The sequence below is a fragment of the Centruroides sculpturatus genome, unplaced genomic scaffold (assembly GCF_000671375.1).
Source record: "Centruroides sculpturatus isolate CEXI.00-Female unplaced genomic scaffold, Cexi_2.0 scaffold211, whole genome shotgun sequence".
Classification (NCBI taxonomy): Eukaryota; Metazoa; Arthropoda; class Arachnida; order Scorpiones; family Buthidae; genus Centruroides; species Centruroides sculpturatus.
The window spans coordinates 297,074-324,706 of NW_019384472.1; the positions used below are offsets into that span (position 1 = coordinate 297,074).

Sequence of the window (27,633 nt, forward strand, 5' to 3'; positions counted from 1 at the left end):
TAATAGTATTTATTTTTAGGATTTTGAAATAAACTGATAATTCTGAATGTTTACTTGTTTTTATTCAATATATTAATTTTTCTAATTAATGTTTTTATTATATGGTTATTGACATATGATACTGATAATTTTAAAAAATATCATTAACTATTTTGATATATCTTATATAATAAAAAATTAAATGTGTAATAGATTCAGAGCTTAAACAAATTGGATGCAAAATGAGACATAAATAAAAGATGTGTTAATGAGTCAAATATCAAAATTTTCTCTTCAAGATTATCTTCATACAAGAGGCTATTGCACATAATTCATAGAATAAGCATAGAAGTGCAGAATATGAAAATTCTGAGAAGTTATCAGACAACATGGAATCAGATCAAAAAATATAATAAATTTGAGTGACAGTTCAAATATTACAATACGAGACAATTTACTGTTTATTCTTATGGATCTCTAATCATAAGTGTAACTCAAGTCATAAGTTCCATATTTAACAGAAATTTATAAAAAGAATCTAATCAATAAATAAATTTTTAAATACAGCCAAATGATTGCCAGATTACATCAGGCTATATTATTGCTACTATTAATAATTAAATACTAAGTACTGAGCATTTAATTATTAATAGTAATAGTAATGTAGCTTGATCTAATCCAACATTCATTTAGCTTTAATAAAACTATTGGGCTTACAGATGTTTATATTTGTATAAATTTTTAAATATTCAACTCTATTCTATATTATATCAAACAAATAAAACAAAAAGAAAAATATTTTATCTACTAAAACCTTTCAACTTGAGATTCTCTAAATTAAATTCAAACTAATTTTACTATGGAATACTTAGCTAAATTTCCACATTGATTCTTGAATAGTTTTAAATTTAAATTTAGGAATCATTGAGATATTGTGAAACAGTCATACATATATTATATATGTACTTAATAAATCCACATATAAAATATGAAATAAATTATAAATGTTATACTTTTTATAGTTTTGTATTTTATAAAAATAAAGGAAATATATTTACTATTGCAAATAGGTGGTAAAAATTAATAATCAGAAAATAAAATTCATACTTAATAATATATCATCTTAAGTAATAAAAACTTTATAATTATTATTGTTTAAAAGTTTTTTTTTTCTTAACATTCTGTCTAAATTTTTGAATTAGCATACTCTCATTTATTAATAATGTCAACAATAATTTATTTATTTTATAGATAGAAGAAATTAATAATATATTATAATATTGGTAATTATTTAAGTTGATTGTAAGCATACGTTATGTAGAATTGTCAAATCAATGATAATTACTATAATTTAGAAAACAAGTTTCTAAATATGTGTTTAAATACTTATAAAATAGTTTAACTTACTTGTAATTGTTCATTTGATTCCCGTTTAATAGAATCCATCAAGGGACGAATAACTGGATTAAGTTTTTCAGGAAGATATTGCATTGTGATTAATGATCCAGCCAAACTAGCTTGTACACTGTAAATTTGGAAAAATAAATAGGTTTAACTTAGTATAAAATTAAATATTGTGTAATCTAAAATAATTTTTTTTTGTAGATAAAGTAAAATTTATACATAATATATATGAATTTTTCTTTATTTATAATCATCATTTAATTCAAGATTTAAACATATATTTATTTGTTTCATGTCTGGTGTAAATAACAAGCATGATATTTTTTTATTTTATTCAATTATGCTTTTAAAAATAACAAACAAACAAAAAATAAAAAAATATAAAAAATTTAAGTCACTGAGTCAATAATCAGTCAAAGTATAGAAGCTAAAATGTTTAACAACATTAAAAATTTTGAGAAATCTATCATTAATTTTTATACACTAAACACTCAGGTACCCTATAATCTGAAATATGTCTGGTAATTCAAAACCCTCTAAAAAGTAGCCTATAATGTGAAATCATTGAATAATAATCTGGCCTCCTTAATATTCTACAGATCATAATTTGTTTGGGAATATGATGCACTAAAGACCTCAAATTGAAATTAAGGTAAAAACAAGAGGTATATTCATGCATGTTGCTACATGTTGGGAGGTCAACTGTGGGATCATGAGCAATGTGATAAAAAAAAAAAAAATGATTTATTTTGTTACAGTACCTTGTTTATGTCAATAGCACCTCAAACTCCTATGTAGTGTAATTCTGTTAAGTATACATAATCGTCATTGCACTGTACTGAACAAACATTGCTTTATTTCAGCAAACACACATTTTGTGTTCAGTGACATGAATGACTGATATATTTCTTTCTCACAAACCAATGCAAGAATAGTGCACCTAAAAATAAATTTTTTATACCAGAACTGCGTTGCTTTTGTGAATCATATGTAGAGAGTATATGCCTGAAAAAAAATTATTTTTTGCACATGAATTATTGTGAATATTGATTTTGTGCAATAACATATTCATTAATGTTCTTGCAAGTTTGTCAATTACTCTTAACATAGCATAGTCATTCACTGTGTCATCTTCATGGTGTAAGGAACCAAGTCTGAGCTTTATTTTTATTTTACTTTTATTTTGCTTTCATTATATTTTGTTTGGGGCTTATGTTTAGTTAAGACGAAGGTTTCCTCACCATTCACCTTAGTAACTTAAAAATAGAAGAAAAACCAACTCACCGACGAAAGAAAAGCGCCGTAGAAAAACTCGCGCACACTTGCGCTTCCCAAGCGGAAAAAAGTAAGTCCGCACCGAGAAAAAGGGGGGGAAGACCCCACAACCCAGTTAGGAATCGCTAAACCTTAAAAGAATAAAGCATCCCGATAATTGTTAAAAAGAATAATGTAAAAGGTTAGCGAAGTATTGTCGGAAAATAATCTGCCAGATAAACAAGAAAAATTTAATGTTACAGATAAGTATGTAAATGAGGAGAGTGAGCTCATTCAGAATTGTGACGTCACCTCACACTATAAAGCCTCTAACTCAAGTGAAAACGAACGAGGTGAATTCCTGATAGCAACGAGCTTTGGTGAGCTTCGTAGCAGTGAACGAGAGAGGTGTCCGATAGGATTTTGAAGTTATTCGATTTGTGGATCGACGATTATAGAAAGTCTTGAGAGTTTGAGGAAATAGGTTCCTAGTATATTGAGGTGACGATTAGGATCTTTAATTTATAAGAATTATTGTTTATAAGTTAATTCTTTGATTTTGTCGAATTCCAAAGGGGAATAGAATTAAGTTAGAAATAGATTGATTTGAGTTTGTCGGATTGATTCTTGTTGAATTTCATTGAATAAATTATTGTTTGATTTTTACTAAATACTGTATAGAGTTTATTAATAGAAGTTTAATTAAATATTTGATTTTGTTATTGACAAACTTTGTCATTATTTAATTCGGTGCACGCTTAAAGTCCAGGCCTGGCACACTAACGCGAATCCGCGTAAAGTACCCGTTAGGGAACGGCTATTTCCGGCACACAGTAGTGTCGATAATCGTTGGAAAGTCGGAAAAATAATATAGTACTTTACAATACTGATTAAAGTGCATGCATAAACAAATTGAAAGCATACAATATGTGCTAGTACAAAATGTACAATGCCTAAAGATGCTCCAATCATATATAACTTATCAAATTACAAAAACATCTGATGATTCAGCATTTTCAATAATCCAGCACCATTCTAAATCTAGTTGCCAGATTAGCACACTTTATTATATTATATAATATAGTAAAAGAACATATACATTACAGTGAATTCTTTAACTTTTATCCAAATTCCAAAACAGTTACAACTAAAAAACTGTTTGTTATATACTATTCTAATAACAGGTGCTAATTTCTGAAAAAAACATTCTTTACATAAACATTTTCACTTTCATAAGTTGAGTGATCATTGCCTCAATGAGCTGATTAAGATATGAAACTGACTAAAAATGCTTATAAATTTATCAGTCATCTTGATAAGGTCTTTGGCAAAGCTGTTTTGAAAGATTTGCAATATAATTTTTCTTGTCATTAACTATAAAATATTTAATTAATAGACTTCTAAAAATTTTTAAATAAGTGAATAATAAAAATCAAAATATACTATTATCTTAACACTTCTGCTGCCAATTTGACACAATTTTGTGTCATTCACACACTAGAAAGTTTTCGTAAATTCTCATGTGTAATTTTTTGGATGTCATTTATTACTGTAAATATAAAAACATTTTAGTAATTATATATTATTGCTTGGTTTCTTACTTTCCCAGGACATACCATATTTTTGCAGAATGCTGATCTATCCAGGGAAGACCAGGAAATCAAATATTTCCATATGGTAAAAATCAGCATGCCAGTTTAAGTGAGATTATACATCCCTGTCATGAGTGAACATTAAAAAACGAGAGTTATGTCAGGTAAATACAAACACGTTTTTATTTTAAAACTGTGAAACTGTCAACATTACATCAAAAATTGCATTTGTACATTTAATTTTTTCATTTTGTTCCTTCTAATGACAAATTACTAGTGGAATTCCAAAATTGCTTTTTTATGTTTTTTATGGTAATTCAATTCAAAAATGCAAAAATAAATATATTAAATTTATGAAACTTGCCCTAAATTATCTCAACTTACTTGGATTAACATCCGCTTTGTGTGAAATTTGAGAAGAAGGTGTTATTTTTAAGATCCAGTGGATGGTTAGTGTAACCCTCACTAACAACAACAAGTCACTAATTGTTTTATTGTCTTGTAAACAAAAACTCTTCCTGATTTTAAGTCAGTCAAATTACAATGATATTAGAGGGGTTGTGGCCGACATTTTTATCGTGAAAACGTGTATATCAGACGTTCGATGCCGTCTTCCTGTAAGCCTAGAAGTTTGAAAATGATGTTTGGAACGTCGAGCATAATTCCACTGACATTCCAAACACCACCGTCAAACTTCTAGGCTTACAGGAAGGCGGCGCCGAACGTCCGACGTACACGTTTTCGTGATGAAAATGTCGACTGCAACCTCTCTATTATATTGCATTTGAAATAATTTTTTAAACATTAGTTTAACAACTAGTTTTGTTACATCTGATTAATTTTATTTTTTAGTTGCAATGTAACCAGCACACCAGTAACCCTGTTTAAATGTGACATGCCAGTCATTCCATAACAATATAGTATTTAATTATAATGGTTTTTCACCATTTATATCCTCAGAAGATGACTCAAGTTTGCATCATCACATAATTCCATAAAGATTGCTAGAAATGAAATAAATTTTTTATTCTTAATTTGAATATAACAATAACAGTTTATAAAAATCAGCATATTTGGTGCAACTTTTTCAATGGTGACAGCAAAAGTATTAAAGAAAATGAAAGAAATCTAAAGTCTGATCATATTAACATAGATACAGTGTTATTCTATTTTAATAATTGGTTCTAAAATAAAATATTATTATTTTATACGATATGAAACTTCTTTTACTTGAATATAACTACAGTTTAAACTTTTCTTTGCATTACTTTAACTTCATGTATAAATAAGAAATTATCTTACGTAGTACTTAAAGATGTTTGATCATAACTAGTTTGTGCAATGGATTTCTGCAGAACTTTTCTTTTTTCTTCTAAAAGCTATTAAAAAGATTATTTCAATATTCATTAACTTCATAATAATATTAAAATTTTTTAAATAAAAAATTATTATTAATTCTAATATTAATTACAAATAAAAAACTTCTAATATCTGTTTCAACCAGTATTTTTATACTTTGGAAAAATTTTTTAAAAATAAAGTACATTGTTATAAAAATATATTTATGACTAATTTCTATTTCATATAAAAGTGAACTAATTGTCATTTTCATAAAAACTAGATTAAAATTATCTAAACTAATCATTCTTTACAAAATCCACTTTATTTATTAATTTTATTTATAAACAAATATTTTTCTTAGCCAATTAACTTTTTTGTTTTTACTTTAAAAAAAATTCACTGGCCTGGCTTACCCAATAAAAAGAGTAACTGATTATTAATATTTAATCATTAAAATATATAATAAAATTTTATTGAGTTTTTATGAAAGCAAGACGTTTTTCATTTTAAAACGTACGTACATCTATAACTTTTGGCTTGAGCTTTGACTGGGATATTGCAGATTGATATGCTGTTGTAGTTAATAAAGAAGCTTGTTCTATAGTTAAGACATTTCTGAAAGAAATGATAAAAATTAAAAAAAATAAATTTCCTAAAAAAATGCATTTATTCTGCAGTATTAACTTGTACACATTCAAAACAAATGAATCAGGAAATATTTCTAAAAAATTTATAAGATATTCTCTCTATTAAAATTCTTGATTATTCACATTTAAACCAATTTCTTCTAATATAAATTATTGTTTGTTTTATAATACTACTACTATCAATATAGAAATCTCACTATAACAAATTAATTGTTTGATGCTTCAATAGAATCATAAATAAGGGCCTATAATGAATTAAAAAATGAATTATTAATAACAGATGTATTTATGCTATTTTCAGCTATTGAGATAAGATTTTGAGCATTACACGTTTAGACATTTTGAGCTAAAATTTTAAATTAAATTTTTCTATTTGCATATTGTCTCTATATTGAATGATTTCAAGACAATCCATGAACTCTTCTAGTGTGCAATTTTTCTAAAATCTTTTATTTTTATGCTAAATCATCTTTCTTTCTACTCTTCTGTCTTTAGTACTACAGTAGAGCCTCGATTATCTGACCCAATTGGGGACTGGGGTTGGTCGGATAATTGAAAGGGCGGATAACCGAAAAGTATGAAAAAATCTATTATTAGTGTAGTATATTATTATATCCCATGTAATTAGTATANAATTTGTAATAAAATAAAATATATATAAATATTATTTTATTTTATCTTATCTTAATTTAAACTGTTGTTCATTTCTATAGCATTTCGATTAATATTCCAAATGAAAGGGCTTAGAAAAGCCAAAAATGTTTTTTCATATAATAAAACATTTGACATGAAAAAAAATGGGTTGCTATTTTTTAAAATACTATTTACTAACTGTTACCCGCAACTTTGCCTGCACAGATTTTGCAAGCAAACCCCATTTATGTTCAGTATTTCAACAATCATAGTAATTGTTATATAACACTTACCACTGAGAATGATGAGAATTGCTGAGAATCAAACAAACTATTTTCAATTTGATCAATTTTCTGGAATGTTTACAATCATTCTATAATCGAACCAATATACAATAACAAATTCGAATTTAAAATGGTTCAAACATTCGGTTAAAAAATTGGAATATATAAAAATATTTATAACAATGTATGAAAAGTTATCAATTAAATACACCTAAGTNATCATCGCTATTGTATCGTTAAAAATTAGAAAGTTAAGCTTCGTTTAAATACTGGCTCCCTTTCATGGTCGAATGAGTGTTGCCAGCTAAAACACGTAAAAATAATATTAAAGTAGCCAAGACATAGCCAAATATTGTAGCGCCACATCAATAGTGGACATTTGAAATTTGCCGACTAGGACGGTCAGTTAACCGAGGGGTTGGTTGATAGGGGGTCGGATAATCGAGGCTCTACTGTATGTATATTATCAACTAAAGTTTTTTTAATGAAATAGATATGTACAAAAAGAAATTTAAATACAAATACAGTAATATACTACATATCTGTAAGTATATTTTTTAATTTTATATTACATGTAATTTCATAAGTTTAGAAGATATGATACCAATTCAATGAGATTTTCTAATTTAATAAAAAAACTTTTTAACTTACTACATAATATTTAAACGTGATTATTCTGAAAAACAGTTATATCAGAGAAAAAATTGAAGTCACAGTTAAACTGAAACCAAAATTAAACTAATTTATTTAAAAACTATAAATATAGTCAAAATCTATATAAATTAATAAAAATAAATCTTTTTTATTTTTATTAATAGTACATTTTAAATAACTAAGTTTAATAATTTGAATATGTCAAAATTCTTAATTCATAACAACAAAAGCAGTCACTTTGACAGAATTATTGGATGCAAATTGTATTCACAAAATTCTTATTAATTCTATATACTGTATATATGTTACTGTGAAAGACCAAAATTAGAGAATGTTGATATTCTCCGGTGAATGTTGACACATACAAAATACCTCGGTGAAAGACTGAATATTTGGTTATATTATTATACATTCGAACAATCACTGGTGTATGTCGACAAGCACAGATAAGCTTTGGTGGAGATCGAAACAACACCCGAAAAGCTGATGTCAACAGAGAGGCGACAGTCTGTCGCCAAATCCTTTGTGGGTAGCCAGAGGTAGGACAAGGTCGTACCTCTTTTCCCGGCAATGGTTTGGTGGAAACCGCCCACTTTGTCACTGGATGGCATTTTTGTTCTTTTGATCCCGTGAGGTGGGGATCAGTTTGTCAGGTCAAGTGGCAGAGGATGAGAGGGGTCGTTGGTAAGGCATCGGCGATATCTGAATAAAAGACACCATTAACAGATCAGTTCGTAATCACATAATAACGTAATCAGTTCGTAATTTGTAAAGTTACTTTCCATAGATGAGATTTCTTCTAAAGAAATATTGCTGAGAGAAGCAGCTGCAGCTAATTCAAAAAGTGGAGGGCAAGGCTATACATGCTGTCATTGAAAAAAGAAGTGTTCTACGAATAAATGCAGTTATAAAAGCAAGGGAGTCTTGTGCAATTCAAAGTGCCATAACATTTTAACTTGTTGCAATAAGTAAGATTATATAATGTTAATCACATAATTTACGTGTAAGTTTATTATTGTATTATTTTCTTTAATGATTAAGAATATACTGTTCATTTTAGGTTCAATAGTTTATTTACATGCACTGTTACTTAAGCTTTCTCCTATTTTGATATATTAGAAAGTTGCATTTTTGTCTTAACATAATAAAAATATTTTTATTCAACATTCACAATCTGAACATGCTGAATGTCGACATTTGCCAGTGTAAGTGAGAAATAATGATATTTAGCAAATATTTCGTACATACATGAAACAACTGTGTGAATGCTGACATTCACCGGAGAATCTCGACATTCGCCAGATATCAGTCATTCACAGTAACATATATATAAAATATTATATTACATTAAAGTATTAAATGTAAACTTACCCTAGTTGAAGTGAAGAATCTAAAGATAATTTGTGATGATTTAAGAGTGAAATAAATGCTCTGCATTCTTGCTGAAGTCGAGCAAATGCAAGAGCTATTTCATCAAAATAAATATTTTCATTTAAACACTCTAAGCATCTTTTTTTCACAGACAATGGACATTTATTATCCTGTTCAAATAAATATACACTAAATTAGTTTTAATTGTAAACAAATAGATTGCAAACACCTCCAAATTGCATACATTACAATTAGAAAATTTTACGAGAAATTTAAATAGTTAATACTGTATTTACTCAAATAATCTGTGCACTTTTACAAAAAATTGTGAAAAAATGTTGGAGTACACAGTTTATTCGAAACAAATTTGGTGATGCAACAAACAAAGCCCAGGGAACTTCCAGTTACTAGAGACAAGTTACTAGAAACAAGCAGCTAAGTATGCAAACTCCAGTTACTACACCTTTTGCTTACTTTGCTAGCAATAAATATAGTGAATATTTACAAGTAATTCTATTGTTTCTGTGTGACTAATTTTGTGAAAATGATGACAAATAAAGTAAGTTAAATATATGACTGAGACTGACAGTAATTAAACTCTTAGTTTCAGCTATTGGTCTTTAGCAGTTTTCTGCTTTGGTTCAAATCAAACATTGTAAGGAAGGTTTACATTCATTTAATTAGTAAGTTAATTCATTATAAAATACATTACTGCAGGATGCAGATAATTTATCTTTATCTGATATACAAACATCTTAAAAATATTGGAAAAAAAATAATATCTTTTAATACCATGTCAACTTGTTAACTGAGCACTGCCATATTGAATGCTACACAACAGCCAGAGTAAAGATTACTGCTGTGTTTCAACCATATATTGGTAAAATTACTTAAATACTTAATAAATTAAATTGATCAAGTTTTTTTTTTTTTTAATCCAGTAGCTTAAAAATGAGACGCATAGATTATTGGTGCAAATTATTCAAGTAGATACAGTACTTTATAGATATAAAAATAAAACATCAATATAGAGCATAATTATGTATGAGTTAAACCAAGATTTAGAATAATTTCAATTATGTCTCCAATGTTTTCATAATCATAACATATTAAATCTATCATGAAGATCTTTAACTATCAAGCAAAAATTATTTGGCCAGTCTTGCATAGTATAATTTTTCAGTTTCCTGAATTCTAAGGCAGCATTCATTTTACTTCTTTTTTCTTTTTTAAAAAAAGTAAATTTTACAAAGATTTTCATTGTCTTTGTTACTTATGTTTACTTAAAATATAAATCACATCTATTTAAATATTTTATTACATAATTAGTCCACTCTCAATTTAACAGGGACAAATTTACTGTAATTAATGATAGCAGAAACACACATCCAAAATAATCATTGTATTATTTTTGATAGTGCATGTCTAGCTGTTAAATTTAGTAAAATGTTGATCTTTTTATGTTAATGTACTGTACTTTTTATAATTTTCATAGTTAGGTAACATAATATATGTATGATTAATTACTGTAATTGTAATTTTTATTTAAAATGCTGTTGTGTAGTTTTTAAATGAGTAGTCTCCATGATTGATAATGAGATAAATTGTTCATATTGTATTGTGCATTTTCTTTTATGACATATTAAATCATAGGGTAGAGTAGAGTGCTTATTATTGTGTGCACAGTTATTTTCAAGTAATTTTTGGATTTACTGTGGAATTCAAAATACCATGGAACCCTCTCTGAACCCTCCATTACTCTGCTAAATCTGGAGTTGAATGTATTTGTGACAATTAAATTGCACCATAATTTTTGGAGTATAAGCCACAGGGGGTAAAAAAGGCCGTTGTTATAAACTAATTGACAGATAAGTCACACCTTTATATTAGCCATTGCAACTTTCAGTTGCTAGTAAATATGCAAGATAAAAACAATGGTTACAATTATCATTTTAAAAAATTACTCACAACAAATAAAATTCACTGACAATTTTAATTTCAAAGTTTGTTACCATTGGGCTGTTAAACTAATTAACTTTGTAAATTTTGATAATTTCCAATATCAGTAATATCAAATGTCAGTAACAATATTAACTAGCGTTCATTTTTCGAACTTCAAGATTGGAAAATATTATATCAATAGTTGATTATTCAATAATATCAAACCAACTATTCATATGATGCTGCTATCTGCAGAGTAGCAGCATTTGTAAATGATGTTAAATTTCCACACATAAGCTGCACTTTTGTATAAGATACAATCTCCATTTTTTCCAAGTAAAAACAATACATAAGCCATGGTTTATACTCCAAAGTTACAGTATTTGTTAATTGCATATTTATTTAAATGTTTATAAGATGATAATCTTGAAGGCATATCTTAAAAAGTAATTTCCAAAAAATGCACATTATTCTTATTATAATGTCAAAGGAAAATTAGACAAATTAAATAAATAATGGATTATTCAAACTTAGTTAAGTTTATTACAGCATTTAATTCATTTATATAGTTCCAGATTATATTTAGATCCCAAAATTGCAAAATTCTTGAAACTATATTGTAAAATTAAAAATTCGTATCTTTTTTTCATGTAACCAAATGTTTAATTATAAATAAAAGATTTTTAAGTCTTTTTAGGCCAGCATCAGTTCCATTTCAAGAATTTCTATAACTAAAGCTGCCATAAAAAGGCCAAAAATTGTTTTTACATGTAATACTGCATTGAATGCCTACACCAATTTTGTCCTCTGGCAGAGGATAAACAAAATGTGTCAAGATACTCTTGATAAATTTCTGCAAAAATAATTGCTATTTTTATTGTTTAATGGTTGTATTTTCATATATTATTTTTGAACTTGAATTTGTTTACATATATGTATTCACATTAAATATTAATTATATTTTAATAAATTATTTTTGTCTTTATTGCTCTTTTTTTTTAATCTTAGATTTTGTCTGTATCCTTAGAACTCACTTTACTGGGACAGCCACTTAATCTGGACAAATTATTCAAATCGCAATGTGTCACAATTAAGCAAAATCAACTGTGTACAGTATTTTTAATTATATATCAATTTAGATTTAAACAACAGAATAATACTTTCAACACTGCTCAAGTTACAGTAGAGCCTCGATTATCTGACCTTCGATTAACCAACACCTCGGTTAACTGACCGTCCTAGTTGGCAAATTTCAAATGTCCACTAGTGATGTGGCGCTACAATATTTGGCTATGTCTTGGCTATTTTAATATTATTTTTACGTGTTTTAGCTGGCAACACTCATTCGACCATGAAAGGGAGCCAGTATTTAAACAAGGCTTAATTTTCTAATTCTTAACGATACAATAGCGACGATTATTATTTTAAAAAATTTTTGTTAGGCTTAACATCGATGAAAATTCAACACAAAGTATGTTAATAGTGATATACTAATATACTAATTACATGGGATATAATAATATACTACACTAATAATGGATTTTTTCATACTTTTCGGTTATCCGACTTTTCAATTATCCGACCAACCCCAGTCCCCAATTGAGTCAGATAATAGAGGCTCTACTGTAATTTTTTTAAATTAAAAATTCATTATATAAGATTAAATGTAAGTTTATATATAATACTATTAACTTTTTAAAATAATAGTAAAATTAATTTCATAAACAATCATTAAATGAATTACCTTTTCATGCTTGGCCCAAGCTGTTAAAACTAAGCCAATAGCAATCCTTTGAAGTGCAGATTTTGAATTTAAATGAAAAAGAAGAATTTTAGAAATTCCTTCTATTAAAGATTCTTGTTCTGAATTTTCAGCTGGTTCTGGGATTTGTTTAGTAAGATGATTTAGCAGCAGTCCAAGAAATCTAATTAAAAGTAAGACTAAATGTTATTTTACAAAATTTCTGTATAGGTATATAATGCAGCAATACAAAGACTGAGTTAACTGCATTATATACTAATGAAAATTTGAAATATGCTTAAAGATTTTTGACACTGTTTATAGATATATTGTTAAAACCATATTTGTCTAACAATATTTAATTTGTATAAAATTTATTAACAAACATTTGATAAGAGAATGAAAACATTTTTTAGTCTTATAACAATACTTTTAAAAGCAGACTATTTTTTAATTGATCTCTAATGTAAACTTTGAAATTTCTTAATGATTTTTAAAATCATTGTAATTAAGGCATGTATTTCTAAATATAAATAGATTCATTCTATTCAAAAATTTTGGAACTATAATATTTATTAGTTTTTTGAATTACTGATTTTTAATACAAATTTCTGAAATTACCTTGCAGCCATACAGCGAGCTCTCATAACATATTTTTCCCTAAATAGATGATCATCTGTAAGTGTTTCATTTCCTCCAATATAATAATGGGTTTCAGTACTATCCTTTATAAAATCAGAAGAACTTAATCTTCTTCCTCTTCCTTGGCTCTTTTCCTAATCGTTAAGAATTAAATTTATAAACATTTAAAATTTACTAATTCTTGAAATTAAAAAACAAATAAATTATAAAAAATACTTAAGCATATATAAAAAATTTCATAAATTCTACAATAGGTTATATAACAACTTTACCTCAGCAAGTTTATTTTAACAACACTAACATTTTCAACCTTATTTGAAAGTCTTCTTAAAGTGAACTGGACTGCATTGAATGTTCTAACAGAAGTTCTTTTGTATGTTCTAACAAGAACATACAAAAAAATTTTAAAAATCAATTCACTGTTTAAATTGTGGAACACCCATGCTGATTCAGTAACCAAATTTGTTCTAGTGTCCATGTTTAAAAGGTTTTGTAAATTCCTTTTCAAAATCATTAAAACATCTGATAATACAATTTGCCAGAAAAGATCTTTAAATAAAGTTGAAAACAATAGTGGTGGTAAAATAAACTTGTTGTAGTAAAGATGTATAACTTGTTGTATTTTGAACCCAGTTAGACTAATTTGCATATAAATTCTAATTTTAATATTCATTTTTTCAGTGTTTAATTAAACAAACTTAAATCATCTACAGTTGCAATATACAGGTATCCCTTGCTTAACATGAGATTTGATTAATGCATGAAATTAATTGCAGCAATCCCGTTATATGTGTGTCAGAAGTTTTAATTAGCACAATTTTACCAGCTGTCATTACTAAACATAGATATTGTATTTGATTAACACAATTTTGATATACACGGTAGTATTGAGGAATTATTATAATTAACCACATTAATTAAAGGATACCTGTATTTTATTTCAAGAGAGTATTTTCTATTCCAATGATGGTTGATTTATTACCAAAAGGCATTAGCATATTTATGTCTAGTCACAATATTGCATGTTGTGATTCTTCATAATGGTAATACTTTCATTTACTTTATAAATGAAAGTGATATTTAAATTAAACAAATAGCTTATTTTAGCTAATGTAGACAATTTCAATAATAAAAAGTTTCTTATAAATATGTTTAATTCTAATAACAAATATTCATTTAGACATGCACTATATATTTAAAATTATTTTTATATTTATTATTACTAATACTAATTTCTTTCATATTTTCAAATATAATAATAAAATAATATATTTTAAAAAGATAAATTACTAAATTCTTATTTAATAAATATGGTCTCTCTAGTTGTTGCTAATTATTAGAATGAATATTACAGCAGAGTGAAATGATTGTCAAATTTTTTATTAACAAATTTTAAATACTTATAAATACTACAATTTCATGAGTTATCATTTATCTTAACCATTTATGAGTAAAGATCAGTTTTCTTATTTTTCCTATACAATTTTAAAAAGTTATTTAAAATTAGATAATGATTGTTTATTGTAAATAGATTGCTTCTCCAAAAATTGTTAATTTTATTTTGTTAATATCTAACATTTAATTTAATTATTTAAGTTAATTTATTAACAGTTTTATGAGTGTTTTACATTAAACATAAATATTTGCTAATTTAAATTTTTTTAATGAAATATAACAATTAGTTGGTTTATAGAATAACTTTTATATAACATAGTTTATAGCATATGCTTTTTGGAAAACAACTTTTGAACAGACTATTGAATACATTAAATATTATGTAGTGACTATCTATTATAATCCTGCATCATAGTATATTATTATAGTCACTATTAGAATGTAAAATGCTTGAAATATTTTTAATAAAGTTTCATTATAATTTTTTATAATGTTTTTTTATTCATAAAATATCAAATAACTTTACAGTTGTTTTAATTAAATCTAAGAAAATATTCAATAGTTAAAAATTTAATTATAAATAAATATATTAAAAATTCCTTTACCTTTTGTTTATGTTTAACTTCTAGCCATGAAGTATTAGTGCTGCTATCAATAGCTGTTCTTGATGGATGCATTAAAAAACATAACCAAACATTCAGATAAGGGCAAGCTGCATGTAAAAGAGTTGGAAAGGGAGCACAAGTAATGATCTGGAACCAAACCTATAAGATATATAAGTAAAAACACATACTTAATAAAAATTTGATAAAACAATGGAGATGTGAAATTAAAATAATGCAAATATTTAAAAATAAAATAAAAAAAATCAATAGAACATATTAATTCCAAATTTGAATTTATTTAAAAAATATTTGTTTCTTTAGATTCTAAAATTAAACTTGTTCTCTCATTGAAAACTTATTTAATATACAAATATTAACACACTTATACATTAAATAATGAAGTTCATTTACTTATATCTATAAGCTTATTGCTGTTATTTATTTATTTTGTGGGTAGATATGAAAACAGTATTAAATATACTATGATCTTCTCTTTGTAGACAGAAAAAAAAACCTAACTTTGACAATAAAAGTATCAGTATTAGTATCAGTATTAATGATATCACTATCACTAATATTGATTTATTTATGTAAGATTTATTAAAAAGAAAATTCTTTTGCATATTATATATTAATTAACAATAATACATACAAACAGCAGAGATCTTCAAAAAAATGATGTGAGACAAAAGATCTAACAAAAGTGACTAAAATATGGCTCACTTCTATTTACTTAGCTAAAGAATTATTGAATTTTGGAGAAAATTAACACATTAATAACTTATCTATTCTCCAAGACAGTGCATTAAATTGCTTCTGAATTTCTCGCAAATAACACACAAAGTTTAAATGAAGTTACAAAGTTTAACATCATACAATAAACAGGAAGACATGTAACCCCATTATATCTGAACAGCCAAACAAGAAAGTAATCAAAATGTCACAATATAAAGTAAACTATTTCTTGATCCTTTATACAGTTTCATTAAATTCCAAAGGGAGACTGAGAAATATCAGAATAGACTACTACCAATTTTACACTAGAGTTGTCAATCCAGTATATTATCCGTAAGTTGCCATCTCCTTTTCAAAACATCTTCCTTTCCCATCCTGTTATAAAATCAGAAACTCTCCAAATTGTACATGCTTCCTTTCAAGAAAAAAACCAACTCGTCAAGCATATTCTTTTCAACACTTATATGCCTGTGTGTACAATACAAAAAAACTTTCAAGCTCAACTTACAAGCTCATTTTCATTGTGTTTTAAGAGTAAATCCCATACTGAGACACAGTCTATCAAATGTTTTTCTGTTAAGTCGTGCATGCAGTATCCAAACATCATAGTGACTGATGTAACCAACACACTTCAAATATTCACATATGATACTGTTTGATATTTTCAGGATTTTGGTAATCTGTTAATTACTGTAACATGGGTTGTTATCAATTATCTTTATCTGATCATTATCAATAAGATAGACTATCAGAGCATTCCACATCTTCCTTACAAAAATTACTGTTTTGAAATGAGAAAATCACTTACTGTGCTTGTACCACAGCATCATCTCTATAAACAGCACATTTTTTTTAGTCTTTGCAGTATTTTTACCCTTGTAATGGTAGAAAAACATTAAAAATTCAAAATGCACTTTATTGTCCTCCATATTTTAGCTGTTGTTAAATAAACACAACTTTACCAAATTCTATGTTTTCTTCTTTCAAATAATGCTTAAAAATGACACTTATATATTACACATAAGTACAAAAATAATAAAACATATGAAAATCAATCAAGACTGTTAATAAACCTATTTGTCAAAAACAAAAATATTATGAACCTTCTGAACAACCCAAAAAATGAACCTAATAAGGTAAATTAATAAAGTGAATCTTTAGGAAAATTTTTAGTATTGTTGTTACATTAAGATTTTTAAGTATAAAATAAAGTTTTAAAAATGTACTTTTACCTTATATAAAATATCTGATATATCATCACAATGTTCAATAAGGCAGCGTTGATATATAAGTCGTAATGCATCTGGTAATACCACAGGAAGCCATTCTTGACAAGTCTAAATCAAAATTAATAATATGTAGTTAATAATAAAATCACATGATTTAGTTATATGATTTATTTCACTTTAATTTATCAAATTTAGAACAAAGTTTGAAAAACATTAAAAGTGCATTTAATTTAATACTTACTAAATCTATTGTTTACTACTTAACAAATTAGATATTGTACCAGAAATTCTTGTTAGCTCAAAATACAAGGAATGAATAAATTGTGACTTCAAATTATCAAGTTTCAAATTATCTGAGATTTACATATATCTGTATAATATTCCAAATGCCAAGTAACTGATGTAATTTATTAAGTAAACAAAATATGGCCATGTATACAGAATGCTATTTTCATTAATTAATAATAATAATAATATAAATATAAAGGTAAACAGCATGTGAAAACCTCACAGGTTGCCAGATAGGATTTATAAGAAGTAAAGCAGAATTCCTCAAAATGTAGCCCAAATTATTTTAAAAGTGGCTGAAAAAGTAGCAACTCACCCAAATGTAATCCTATAAATATTTCAATTTACTACTTGTAGCCCAATCTTGCAATCCTGAAACCCAGCCATATTTTATAAGATAAATGAAAAAAAGGGTAATCCATGGATTAAGTGACACCAGAGAATGTGTTACTGTAACAGCAAAGCCATATTGACCAGATTAGAGTTGTTCGTGGTTTATTGTTCTCTTACAGTATGGAGGCACTTCGATCTAAATGGCTGAGTTAACATATGCATATTGCACTTTGGACAAAATTTTCACTTCAAATTTTGAAGTAGCCATATTTCAAACTAACTAAATTCCTTAACATGTTAATATCTATATTCCTGGCTGAGACAAAAGTACAGATACAAACTAACAGTTATGAACTATCCAAGTTAGAATTAATGAGAATTTCCTGTATTGATTATAATCTCTGTTTTATAATGCAATTTTATTAATATTCTAATTTTCAATGTGCAAATATTAGCAATTTACAAACTGAGAAAAGAAAAAAATAAATATCAATAATAAATAATAAAATTTAATATTCATGAATATTCTCACCTGTAAATTTACATCAGCAGTTAATGTCACCAATGCTTGTAATACTGATTTTCGTACACCAGAGGAAGAATGATTAAGAAATGGCCATAATCTGGGTACTAGTTGTGCAAGAGGATGAGTACTGAAATTAATTATAATCCATTTTAAAATTAAGTGAGAATTAACTATTTTAAATATAAGAAAAAGTTCTTATTCTATATCAGGGACAAAATATTCAAAAATTATTGTTGAATATTCACCAAAGAATATCTACAATGAAGGCAAAACAGCACTATTTTCATGCAATTGCTGATCATAAATGTGAAAGTTGCTTTTGAGCAGTTTCACATTTACAATCTTTCAGTGATTTAAATTTTTATATCACTGAAAGAATGTATTACAGTTCTTTACTGTATAATATGCAAAGAACAAAATTATAGATTGAATTAGAAATAAACAATTATAATAATTAAAAAAGGTAAAAATCCCAGATGTTTTAAGGATGTGAAACATTTACCAAGAAATTATTGTTCAAATGTAAATAAAGATGCAATTCAAATATTGACATTTTTAACAACTAGTTAGTTAAATGGGATATAAATTTGAAACTTGTTTTAAAAATAGACATACAGACAGCTGAAATTAAACTTACATCAATTGAAGAAGAAATCACAAAATAACATTCCACAAAGACAATATGTCAAATGAAAAGTTTATGAAATATAATAAATTTTTACTGAAGAAGACTTTCAAAAATAGTCTGACGAAATTTTAAAAAATCAGCTTGAAATAGTATAATTCTTCAAAAAATGCTCAGATACAAGGAGCTCAGAGTATTTTGTTGTGGCAGACAGTAAAAGATGTATTGAGTTTCAAAAATATTATAAATATGAGCTTTTTAATAATGAAATACAGCAGAAAATAGCCAGGGGAGTAATGTTGAATGAACTACAAATTATTAATAAAGTTTAAATTAATAAGTTTAAAAATAAATTAACTGTTAACGTCTCTTAATTGTTTTAGCATATTTTTAAATTATCTGTTTCAATAAAACTAAAATTTCCCCTAATGACAGTCAAACTACTTTCACTGCATAATGATATCAATCATTGTTATCAGTGTAGTCTAGTCTCAAAGTGATTACAATAAATAGTGCGTATTTTAACAAATTATAATTATAGGCAAAAAAATCTGGCTTGTGAGTTCTAGATATTTGGTTATAGAAACTGAAGCTAATCTAGTTTCAGTTTTGTTTGTTTATATTCACATAATTTCCATATAATATCACCTGTATAAATAATGCAAATATTCAACATTTGCATTATGTTTGCTAATAAAGAATTCAGATAACACAAATCTTATAAATATATAAATAAATAAATATAATTACTAAAGTTATAAATAAAACTTATTTAAAGAAAAAAGTACTTAAAATTTCTGTTCAAACATCATATATCATATTTTCATCAATACATAAATGTGCTGTATAAAACATATAGGAAAATATAATAAATCTTGATTTAAATTGTAAATTTTTATACATACATAGTTAACAATACATAAATTTTAAATTACTTACACAGAAACAGTTGATGAACATGGATAAGAGAGTAAAGAGGATAAAAGTAATAAAATGCTACTGGTAGAAGCAGTTAGATCATCCAAATCTAACAGAGCATCCCATAAAGAAGATATCACATATGGAACCTATAACAACAAATAATTTATTAAAATTTAAATAATAATTAAAATAATTGACAATACTATATTCTTATCAATAAGCAAAACCTGTCAGAGCAATAGCTGCTTATGTGTTAGAACAGTCAGCTGAAGTAAATAAGAAGGCGGCTAAGTTCATCAGACTAACACACAATGTTAGTCTCCTGAGACCTTAGAAAAATTAGAAATTTATAACTCAACTCATAAGGTAAACCCATATACTATAAAGATATGGAACAGTCTCATTTTCTTGGAGATCATGTTATGAAATAGTATGAACATATATGGAAATAAACTGAATTTTTATTCTACTTAAACTTTATAAATTTATTATCTCTCTCTTTTTGGCTGCATTAATTTTTTATAAGTTCATATCATGAAGAATTTTAAAACATCATTAACATGATTATAAATACATTATGACACTCTCCACAAATATTTGTTGTATACCATTCTAAAGTCTGACTATTGCTTGAGATAAGTTTCTTCCTTTCAGTTAAGAATTTTGTTATTTTCTTTTTGTAACCTGAAGATTGGCATTAAATTTATGGCTGAAAATATTTGCTGTAAATAAAATTAATTATTGCGGGAATTAAAGATTTAATGTGTAATTATAATACAGTAGAGCCTCGAAAATTCGGCCTAATGTGGACCGAAAAGTGGCCGAGTTTGTGAAAATGCTGGGTTATCGGGAATGGGGTTAAAAAAAATAAGTATGAGTGTTTCCTCAGAAAATGCTGTACTGTACTTGTATGTATTGTTTACTTGAGAATACAACAGAGAATAAACTGCCCAAATACCCTTAAACAAAGGAAAAGTACGTCTTTTATGAAGGCATAGAGTCTTTACTACATGAAAATGAAAATTAATGAATACACTGTGTACAGTAATTTACTTGATAAGACAGACTTCAGAAAAATACTCTATGAGGCATAAAGCTGTCTATGATGAAAATTAATTATTTAAGGGTATTTTTGCCTTGCCTGGGTGTGGCCGAGTTATCCGGAGTGCCAGGTTATCGAGTGTCGAGTTTTCGAGGCTCTACTGTAATACTATTATATTCTTACATTAAATTATTAAAGAGTAGAATACAAAACAATATTCCATAAATTGAAAATTATAGCATTTCAAGTATATGCAAAATAATTTTCCTTTATTCTAAGATGCACTTTTTTACCATTTTCACTTAAATGAAATAAAGTGCATCTTACATTCACAATGAAAATCAAGAATCAGAAATCATTATGACTAGACCACATGATTTGTTATGCATCAATACTAAATGTTTTTTGTTGGTAACATGCATTTAATTTATGCTCATCTATACCATTATAAAGAGGTAATGTTTGTAAGTTTGTTTGCAGCAGGTAATCTCCGAAACTACTCATCTGATTTCAAAAATTCTTTCACCAATATTTAGAATGGAACCTCAGGGTGGACATAGGCTGTATATTATTCCATTAAACATTCATATAAATTAAAATATATAATCTAGGTTAAGGCTTTTATGTCCAACAGATGGCGCTACAAGTATGACGCCCTAAGTTTGCTTTTCTGTGAAAAAGAACTAAAGCAGATCATCTTCTATCTATCTATATAAATAAAAATGTAATGTTCGTTTGTTCCTACAGATTCCTTTGAAATTTTGACACTATGTTGCATTCGAATATGCACGTGTTTTTATATAATATACATGTCGAAATCCCCTCCGGAAGATGGACAGGATTAAGGCTTACCGTGAAGAACTTGGCTTCTATTATACTATTTTAGATGCAGTTTTTTGCATTTTTGATTGTGTTTTAATAGGGTACGTCAAGAAAATGTACACTAAGGGATTTTTCGAAAAATCCCCCCCACAGGGGAAGTGTTATACATTTATAATAGATACATTTTGAGCCACAACAACGCGTGGCGGGGTCTGCTAGTTGTTATACATTGTTCATGTCATGAACTTGTACATAGTTTATTCACCAGTTCTTTGTTTTGTCTTTTTTACACTTTGATCATATTATGCATTTCAGAAACAAGAACAACTTTCCCCTTCTTCACTTACATTTTTTTCAAAATGCCAACTATTACAGCACATAAAACTGTATCTACATTAAACTGACTAATAAAAATAAACTGAAGGAAGAAAAGAAAAACAAGAAAACATCTGGAAGAAAACAACTGGCCCAGGGTGGATTCTAAATTATTTAATAAATTATTAAAATTATAATTATTAATTTAGTTAAGAGACAGTATCTAATGTCTACCTCTACTGGCAAATTACTTAGTATTAATCATTAAATTAGCAGAGTTATAGCCCGATTATTTAAGGCAATTATTTGGTTATGTTTCTAAATTCTAGACTATTTAAAATACATAAAATATCTATTCATCAGATGTAAATTATTTTTAAAAAATGATGATAAAGGAAATTATTAATCAGGGAATTTACACTAAAATTTTTGGAAACAGACAAGCTAATCTGTCTTAACAGTTGTCATTATAAATATTTCAAAATTCATAACAACATTGAAAGCATACAACTTTTACATCATTTCTTGACACATCTGATAACAATTTAATAATACACAGATCCACGAGAATTGATTTTCATAAATTAAAAACAAAATGCCTTTGAAATAAACATTACGTCTTTAAAAGATATATCCCATATCTTTTTAATATTTTTCAATATATATTACACATACTTGATTTTTTATTATATTAAAGAAAAAAAATAGAAGACAGAATTAAGAATACATTTATGAACTTTTTACCTTGTCAATCAATGTTTTTACAATTATATTTGTTACAGGAACTAAAGCTGCAGCTGCAACTGCACTAACATCATCAACAGGATCTTTCAGTCCTTGACAAACCAAATCAAAAACAGCTGGAACTAATTGTAATGTCATATCCTATAATATAATACAATTATTATAGATATATATTATAAAATTATTAACATAGATGTTACAAAAATTAAATAAAACAACAACATATATAATAACATAAAACATATCTCATTTTCTTAAATAAGATAAATACATTTATTCTAAAAAATATACAAAAAAAAAAAAAATTTGTAAATGAACTCAAAATTCAAAAATTCAGCTTATAATTACAATTAACATCATTTTTGAAAATATATAAGAAAATATATATTAAAATATCAATAATCTTAAAACTTTTATAAATTTTACAGTAAAAAAGTTGTATTTGTCAAAGTTACTAAAACATTTTTGATAGTATAGCAAGTTAAAAAATTTCTATAAGAAATGTTAGTGCATTTTCCATAAAAATTTCATAAAAAGGATTTAAATATTAGTGCAAACAGTAATTAAAAATTTTATTTTAATAGTTTTAGAAAGAATCTATTTATCAGAATTGGTAATTTTATATTAAATTAAATATTAATATAATAAATATAACCTTTTAAATAATTATATTAGACAGTATGTATAATACTGTATAAATAATTATACAGTATTATATTTATAAGTAGTCTTTTATAACTGATAATGCAAATTATATTCATAATCTTAAGTTATCAGATAAATGCATGACTATGCATTTAACTGATATCTGATAACTTAAGATACAGTATGTAAAACTTAAGCAATTGAAAATATTTTTTTTGTTTCTGACATGATCTCAAAGGTTAACATATAAATTATGTGTTACTTAAATATTGCATATAAACACTTTATTATTTTAAAAATTAAAGATGATTCTTATATATGTTTATAAAAATAAAAAAAGTAGTAAATAAATGCAAATAAATATTTAATTATTACATCCATATTTAGTCATTAAATGAGTACTTACATTTAATATATAGTAATAAATATATAACAAATAATTTTTCAATATTACCTGTCTAACTGCTAAAAGATACTTTAATCCTAATAATCCACCATGTCTAGCTTCCCATTCGTGCCGTTTTAATAATTCAAGGATAACTTGAAGAACACCTTCAACTCCAGAATGCCACATTATGCTTAGAACAGCTCCTAATGCTTGAGCACAAGTTTCTCTTACAGGTGCAACTACCTAGAAATTAGAAAAAAAATTAAGAGTATAACTAAGAATTTTCAAATTTTTCTTTAGAAAAACTGTTACAAGTTTAAGAAATAATATAGAAATTGTTAAAGAAAATACAGTAATATAAAAATTTTTTAAAATTCTTATATTATTTTCTTTAACATTTTCTTCTTTTCTAAATGACAAACAAAACATTCCTCAAAATATTTTATCATCAATTTCAAATATTTTTGGATGTTGTTATATTCATCACTAGAGTACAGTCGACACCCTATAATTACGGTCCCTATAATTATGATTCCTATAAAACTACGAAAAAATTGCTACCGGTATCCGTAAAAAATAGTAAAAGTTCCCTATAAACACCTCAAACGTCATCGGGCAGCCGAACTATTTTCCCGCCGTCCGTAGCGCCACGCTACGGAGAGATTTCTATCGTCTGGACAGTATTATATAAATTATATATAAATTAGGTACTGTACATATAATTATATATTAATTATATATAAATTAGGTACTGTATATATAATTATATATTAACTTATTGTAACTTTGTTATAATTAAATATATAATTTCCGCCGTCTAGCGTGGCGCCACGCTACGGAGATTTTTACGCTAACTATCGTCTGTCAGTATGTAAATTAGGTACCGTAAGTCTAATACAGTACTGTAATTTTATACATTTCTGGTGAAAGAAACATTTCTTATTCAACGGCAATAAAAATTATTTATATTAATGATGTCTCTGACGTTCAAGGAACTATTCGCAGAAAAATAAGTTATTAGAAATCGGCCGCGGTTTGGTGAGCTGTTCCGCGACGAAAACAATGTTGAGCAATGGCATGGTGACACTCGGTAAGTAATCCTACAATTTTTTATTTATAGCGTAGTTTATATGGATTATTTCCAAAAAATATATATATGTTTCGGAAATGTTGAGTCAGATTAGTCTAGAATCGATTAATTTTATGGAAGAAAATCTTTCAAACAGCCGTAGTCCGTAAACTTGATACGTGTCGGGTTGTGATTGGAAGGATTCGTAAGAAATCGGATTCCTAAAGAATGGAACGTATCTCTATCTTATAGGGGGGTCGACTGTATTCAATACAGTAACTTTTTGATGCTTTTGCAATTATAAGTAAAAGCAATAATAACTTATATAGCTTTACAACGGTTTTTGAAAATAGAACAGTAGATATTTGGGATAATAGAATTCACATCACAACAGAGGACAATTTTGGTTTCTTTTTTTCTTCTTAGCATTTCTAGTCAAATAAGGTTTAATCCTGTATGAGTGAACAGGGCATGTTGCACAGGGCAGATAAAGGATGACTCATCTACACCATTAATAACAAAATTTTTAATATCATACAGCAAACATTTTTTACATTTGGCCAACATGGAAATAAAAGTTTGTTCCTTTGCATTTACATGTGCATAATCCACAATTTCTTTTTACAGATTGTCTTTCTGTAAGCACAATGAAAGAAAGTTAGAGGATATAATGATATGACAAGAAGTGTCTAATGAGACCTCTGATTTGGAGTGTCTCCAATCTGAGTCCATGTCAAACCCTTTTATCAATTTCTTGATTTCAGTCCTGGAGATTAAAGCTAGATGACATACCAATAGCCTGTGTTGTCCAGGTCCTGGTGACATTCAATTGTCTTCACATCTTGAGTCACAAGAATTTGATGTTGTCTCATCTTTGTGCTTTTATGGACAAATAGATCAGGGCTTTTTTTTGTTACAGACATCAGAAATTTCATTAATGAAGGAAATGAAGTTCTGTTACAGTTTGTCAATGATCCTCACAGAGATAAATAAAAATGCTCGAAAATGTTATATCATTTATTAGAAAGTTAAAGACAATCCAAAAAAGAAAAAAACCATCAAACAGCTTTATAAACTTAAATTGAATAAATCTCTATGTAACATATTTATTTCAGTTGCTCACTCATGATTCAATATGCAGGCATTAAATATGATATGACCAATGAGGTATAAATAAGTGTCTTAGTAATGTAATAAATTCACTTATTCTAACTTGTTCTATTCAGAAAGATGAAAAAATTGTAATATAAATTATATTTTAAGCATCTTTAGTAAAAAAAAAAAAATACTTAGCATTTATAATATATATATATATACATACACACGCACAGACACTCAGACATCATAATATATACAGTGGTACTTTGACTTACAAGTTTAATTCATTCCATGACAGAACTCATAACTCAAATTATTCATATGCCAAATCAATTTTCCCCATTGAATTGAATTGAAATGCTAAAAATCCATTCTGGACCGCCCAAAAACACTGCAATTTTTTGTTACATGTTTTTAAATAAGAAAAATGTACTTATAATAACAAATATTGTATAAAAACACAATAGTATATACTGCAATAATTTGGTTTTGCGAATGTTACAGCATTCGCTACATAGATAAAAAAGGATGGAAAATTCCAGAAATGAGAGACAGTGGTGCCACACAACATGGAAGTGAACTAATGCCTATGTCACTAGATCACATGTTTTTTTTTATAAGCTAGCCTGTCAGACGTAACAAAAATGACAAAATTACAGCAGTTTTCCATTTTTTTTAAATCTATGGTTCACTGTGCCACATAGCAGTAGGGTATTTAAAGCTGACTCATAACCCAAATTTTAGCTCTCAATTCAATGCAAAAAATCAGCTGAGAGATGGCTCATATCTCAAAAAACTCTTAAGTTGGGACACTCGTAAGTCAAGGTTCCACTGTATATGTCTAATTGATATTGTTTATATTCATCAATTTTGTACAGAAGTTAATCATTCTAATTTAGATAAAAATTAAAAATCATTAAAATTTATCCATTATTTTAAATTCATATCTTAAAACTTATGTATTTAGAAAAATTGAATGCAAACCTGATCAGATATGTAATCTCCAAATTTATCTAAAGCCAATACACATAGAAGCCTTAGAGCTAAATCTTCTAACCATATTTGATTAACTAATTCTACCTGCAAAAATATTTAAAATAAAATAAACAGATTTAAGATACTTATATAATGACAAAGCAAAGTTAAATAATGTTAATATATATTCATCAATTTGAATATCATTATAGAAATAAACAAATTTCATATGAGTTTTTAAACTAATGTTTTTAAAATTCTGTTTGGAATTCTGCCACCAATACTCACTGTATTCATCATATTTCTCAATACAATAATAGCAATCTCATAATTGTTGGTCTATTGTAATTACTAAATTATTCACAACAGAGTTTTTTTTAAATTTTTCTTAAAAC

General features: G+C 26.6%; 1 protein-coding gene across 1 annotated transcript in view; it reads right to left on the reverse strand.

Annotated features, from left to right (window-relative positions):
* The window catches only part of LOC111621204 (TATA-binding protein-associated factor 172-like), a gene marked incomplete at its 5' end in the record, with an annotated part of 102,673 nt that overhangs the window by 56,391 nt on the left and 18,649 nt on the right, over positions 1-27,633 (reverse strand). The window contains 13 exons of the mRNA XM_023363283.1: positions 1,387-1,504; positions 5,532-5,608; positions 6,092-6,185; positions 9,160-9,329; positions 12,845-13,025; positions 13,463-13,617; positions 15,484-15,642; positions 17,451-17,555; positions 18,601-18,721; positions 20,159-20,286; positions 23,064-23,204; positions 24,163-24,339; positions 27,248-27,343. Of these exons, the coding sequence (XP_023219051.1) occupies positions 1,387-1,504; positions 5,532-5,608; positions 6,092-6,185; positions 9,160-9,329; positions 12,845-13,025; positions 13,463-13,617; positions 15,484-15,642; positions 17,451-17,555; positions 18,601-18,721; positions 20,159-20,286; positions 23,064-23,204; positions 24,163-24,339; positions 27,248-27,343 (1,722 nt within the window). The remainder of the gene's footprint in view (positions 1-1,386; positions 1,505-5,531; positions 5,609-6,091; positions 6,186-9,159; positions 9,330-12,844; positions 13,026-13,462; positions 13,618-15,483; positions 15,643-17,450; positions 17,556-18,600; positions 18,722-20,158; positions 20,287-23,063; positions 23,205-24,162; positions 24,340-27,247; positions 27,344-27,633) is intronic.